General features: G+C 43.4%; 1 protein-coding gene across 3 annotated transcripts; it reads left to right on the forward strand.

Annotated features, from left to right (window-relative positions):
• Positions 1–974: 974 nt before the first annotated feature.
• Positions 975–3,532, forward strand: LOC105354968 (dynein heavy chain 6, axonemal-like). Of its 3 annotated transcripts, none has more exons than XR_002290866.2 (3): positions 975–1,903; positions 1,982–2,649; positions 3,284–3,532. XR_002290866.2 is itself a non-coding variant. In XM_011480499.3 (3 exons), the coding sequence occupies exons 1-3, from the start codon at positions 1,937–1,939 to the stop codon at positions 3,362–3,364; spliced, it is 471 nt and encodes a 156-aa protein (XP_011478801.1). In that variant the 5' UTR covers positions 975–1,936; the 3' UTR covers positions 3,365–3,532. The 3 variants fall into 3 exon arrangements, 1 of the variants encoding a protein (XP_011478801.1); XR_909476.3 differs by having other exon boundaries at positions 975–2,093; positions 2,458–2,649; positions 3,284–3,531; XM_011480499.3 differs by having other exon boundaries at positions 975–2,093; positions 2,417–2,649.
• The last annotated feature ends 713 nt before the right edge of the window (positions 3,533–4,245 follow it).

Consider the following 4,245-nt stretch of genomic DNA (forward strand, 5'->3'; position numbering starts at 1 on the left):
CGGGGAACCATGAGACCCGCAGCACTAGTACAGATCAACCCCGTACAGGCACATGTGATTGAGGCCTAAGGCTTCTGATGAATGAAGCAAAGACTCCTCCTCTCACAGTATTGCACGTCTTTTATGCTAAGTATTGTAACAACGTTACAGTAAAGTACAAGAGCTAAAATCAGTTGACTGAAGAGGAGGTTTGTAACATGTGGGGAACACTAAAAAAAAAAGGAAAGAAAGTCTAGATCCAGGTTCAATGAAGCCCAACTTCTTACCTCCACACAGCAGGACTCTTTCCACCAAAGTAAGCATGAAACGTTTGCTACTAAATCTTCTATGTGCCAGTCAAAAACTATCTGCTGTCATCTTGTGATGTCATCACGATGTTGATGGAAGCCCTGTTGGCTTGGTGAGGGTTCTGTTGCTTAGTTTGGTTTTTGGGCTGTTTCGGTCATGTTCTGAGTTGCCCTGTCTGTCACACAAGATCCAGGTTGTTCATCCACAGCTGGTCTTCATTTACCAGTAATAACCCTCAGTGTATGGAAGTGTCTGCCTTTCAGTTCATCAGTGTCAGGCCATCTGCTCTTTTCTACTTTTTCACCTTTTTGTTTCTCCCCATGGTTTTGTCATGTTTCAGTTTGTTTAATTAACTGTTTTATTTTTTGTCACCAAGCCGGGTCTCCTGCATTTTGGTTCCTCCACCACCAGTTCCTGACAGGCTTAACATAAAGTGACAGATCTTCTGAACGCATGCAGACAGTTGAAAATGCATCAAGTCATTTGGGAAATGCCTATAATTCCATCCTTTTCATTCCTCTGGAGCAGGGCTGTTCATTCCTGGTCCTGGAGATCTACCACCCTGCCAGTTTTCCAGATCTCCAAGCCCTCCTAGCTGCTGAGTAGCACTATCAGATGTCTCCAGATTCTGATTGAATGAACACACCTGGTCCAGGTAATCAGCAGAAAGCAGTGCAGGGAGAGCTGGAAAACTGGCAGGGTGGTAGATCTCCAGGACCAGGAATGAACGACCCTGATCTAGTGTACCAACAAAGTGTGAAATTTCCTGTAGATTTTCCGTTCACCTTCTGGGTGAAGAGTCAATTTTTGATGGCATGTTTATATAATAAAGTGAAGAAACTTGTTAAATAGCAACTGCTGACATTTAATTATGTGCTGCCATGCATGGGTAACGTACTTACCTCCAAATATTTGACAAAATCTGCCAAACATGCCAATCCAGCCTCTGCACAGGTTTATTTTTACTCATTTGTGTTCTGGAGCTGCAGTGATCCAAATACATATTAATCTATGCAGGGGATTAAAGGACATCTAGCATCAGCTCCCCTGCTCCTTCCATCCATGCCAAATAAATACATTTATATGAGGTAAACAATAGCAAATGTCATCAGTGTATGCACTTGCATACAGATACAAGACTCTTATTAATTATGTTGAATTTGGAGACCCATTAATCATCCAAAGCCTGAATTTCTTGCTGCCATTGTTTCATTTTTGTTTAGAGTGACGTCCATCAGGATCACTGAAACCTCTAATCTCGTGACCTTTTAGGTTTCAGAGGAGGCTTTGCTGGAGACGATCGTGTCAAAGGTGTATGGTCTACCTTCCTGTGATGAACGTGTGTTCCATGAAGTCCAGAATGACTGGAGGATGATGGAATGCAAGTTTCCCAAAGCAGGATGTAGTTCCATGGGAGGCTGATGTGCAGCCACAGAAATGAAGAGACATTTGCATTAGATAGACTAAGTGGCTGTAGGAAATTGAGTGCATGCTGTTCAACACCTTTTTCTGAGTCCTGCAGATTGAGGATGTGAGGAAGAAAACAAGCTTCGCTGTTGTCTCTCACCCAGACTCGAAGGACGCCTTCAGCCTGGGAGACACTGACGAGATCCAGGTGGCAACGTGCTGCACTTACAGAGAAACCGCCATGGCGTTTGTCTATCTGAAATCATATTTTTGTGTTTGTGTGAAGGGACTCCTGCATGACAGCATGGTCGACTTAGAAACAGTGGCATCGTCTCGCTACCTGTCTGCTTTCAGGCTGAGGGGTGGACAAACTGCTGAGCCTGTTTACTCTGACGCTGGTAACAATCTGTGTGCCCTTCACATGTGAAGCAGTGATTCTTCTGCTGATATGGCAGCTTTATCTGCCTTCTATAGCTCTGTCAGGCTGGAGTCGCCCTCTTGGTGCTGGAAATGCAAAACCCTCTATGGCATCAGATCCAAATTCAGATTTGAACTCCATCCTGTTAAACAGCATCACCCCCTGGTGGAGGGGAAAAAACAAACCTTAATATATTTTTAAAGTGATTGCTTTTAAGGACATTCTCTTCTGCTGAATATTTTTCCATCTGCTTTATTCATTTATTTATTTAGTTCAAGTCATCTCTTCTGCCTCACCTCACAGCCTCTTTCTTACTTCTCCACCTCGTCGACTTTCTTCTCCAGCCTGAGTGGCTCACCTGCCAAAGAAATTGGCTGTATCTACAGAGAACTTTTATGGCTTCAGACATGAACACAGACATGAAGAGACAGCTGCCAGCGGAGTACAATCTGTTTCTTCAGGCGGACAAGTCCTGGAAGGAAACTATGCCAAAGACCAAGGCGCTGCCTGATCCGAGGCCGCAGTTGCACAGCCCGGTAAGTGAGCGTACAGCTGCAGCTCATTCCGGTACGTTCACTGGTTTGTTTGCAGTGCGTCTCCTTTGTGTTGACATAAAAAAACAGAACGTCCGTGAATCAATCAGATCGCCTCCGTCACATCTGCGTCTGACATCCGTCTCTCTGCACCGCAACGCAATCTGTACGCAGCAGTTCTATTTCTAGTCCGTTGACGTGTGAAGTCGCAGTAAAAAAAACGGAAAAATGTCTGAGTTTCAAAATAAAAACTTCCTTTCTACTTTCAAATTAAAATGTTATTTGATTTTTGAGATGATGATGTTTATGAGATGACGTGCCCACTGACTACGCGATAACGGACGTGAACACCAACATTACCGTCAAGTTTAATTTTGGAGGTCCAAAAATGAACATCATTCACCTCAGAGGGCATGAGGTCTGATTGCTCAGCTTTTAGATGAGCGAAGAAAGCGGCACGAGCTACTCACCCCAGGGCGGTAGCAGGACAAACCATTCCTCTGGGGGCAGGGGGGCCAGACCGGAGACACAACGGAAGCAATGTAAACAAACTGAGAAAGGCTCCAACACGAAGCGCAGACGGACCAGGGTAAATTTGGGGTCCCACTGATGCTGAACTGTCTCGGGTTCCCCACAGGTCTTATGGAGGCTTGACAGCACAATCACAATGTTATGGATCAGTGCACCACATCTGATCAGAGAAATGGAAGAAACTTGACTCACCTTTGGTGTCATGATGACTCACTGGAACATTTCTCATCAAAACATTAAGAATACAATAAATATATCTTACAAAAATCACATTCTGCTGTGTTGGGGTTTGTTGAAATGAGTGGAAAAAAAATGAAAAAAACAAATAAAGGGCTAAACTGCAAAAGCCCTTTAATGTACATTTTTGATTTTTCATCTGTCACTTTTACAACATATTAAATAAATGTAAAAACCAAATGTTTGTATTATTTCCCTTTATTTTGAATGTTTTTCTTTATGACAAATATGATCAAATCTTTAAAGGGACCTACAATGATTTCAAGTCATGCAGACCAGCTGAGTTCAGGAATCAGCAATAGAACTTTTAACAGGAACAAAATGCTACTGATGATGGATGGAAAACCTTCACCGTCCAAAAAGTAATACAAAGTTTAATCTGAGTAAAACAGAAGAGCAAAAAGATTAACTTTCCCATAGATCCTTCAAATGTGATCAAAGTTACAGCGAAAATCTTTCTCCACCGCTGGAGGGCTGCAGAGAACCTTCATGAAGGCAGACAGGTGATGGTCAGACAAGTTAAAGTGTCTGTTGGGGGTGTGGCCTCAGCTGGTCTGTTCCAGGTGAAGGGGAGATTTTTATCTGCAGAAAGCGGTTAGAGGAGCATCTAGAAAGGTGGAGGTTTGCTCTGAAAGGAAATAAATGAGGAACTCCAGAAGAAGGGGGAGAACTTTAAGGAGCTTGGATCGACAGTCCAGCACAACAGAGTGCAGGAAAGAGGTGAAGAGGTGAGTGCAAGGAGGTTGGACTGGGTGGAGGGAGGGTTTGGGTGGGATGTGGCACGTAAGAGTGTCAAATTAGAATCAGCTTAAAAATGAAAATACAAAAAAA

Source organism: Oryzias latipes, chromosome 1, assembly GCF_002234675.1.
Source record: "Oryzias latipes chromosome 1, ASM223467v1".
NCBI classification, from domain to species: domain Eukaryota; kingdom Metazoa; phylum Chordata; class Actinopteri; order Beloniformes; family Adrianichthyidae; genus Oryzias; species Oryzias latipes.

Coding starts and splice junctions, on each gene's coding strand:
- LOC105354968 (XM_011480499.3), top strand. CDS start 1,937: ATGGCGTTTGTCTATCTGAAATCATATTTTTGTGTTTGTGTGAAGGGA. Junction 2,094..2,416: donor GCCTGTTTACTCTGACGCTG/GTAACAATCTGT, acceptor CTCACCTCACAG/CCTCTTTCTTACTTCTCCAC. Junction 2,650..3,283: donor GGCCGCAGTTGCACAGCCCG/GTAAGTGAGCGT, acceptor GGTTCCCCACAG/GTCTTATGGAGGCTTGACAG.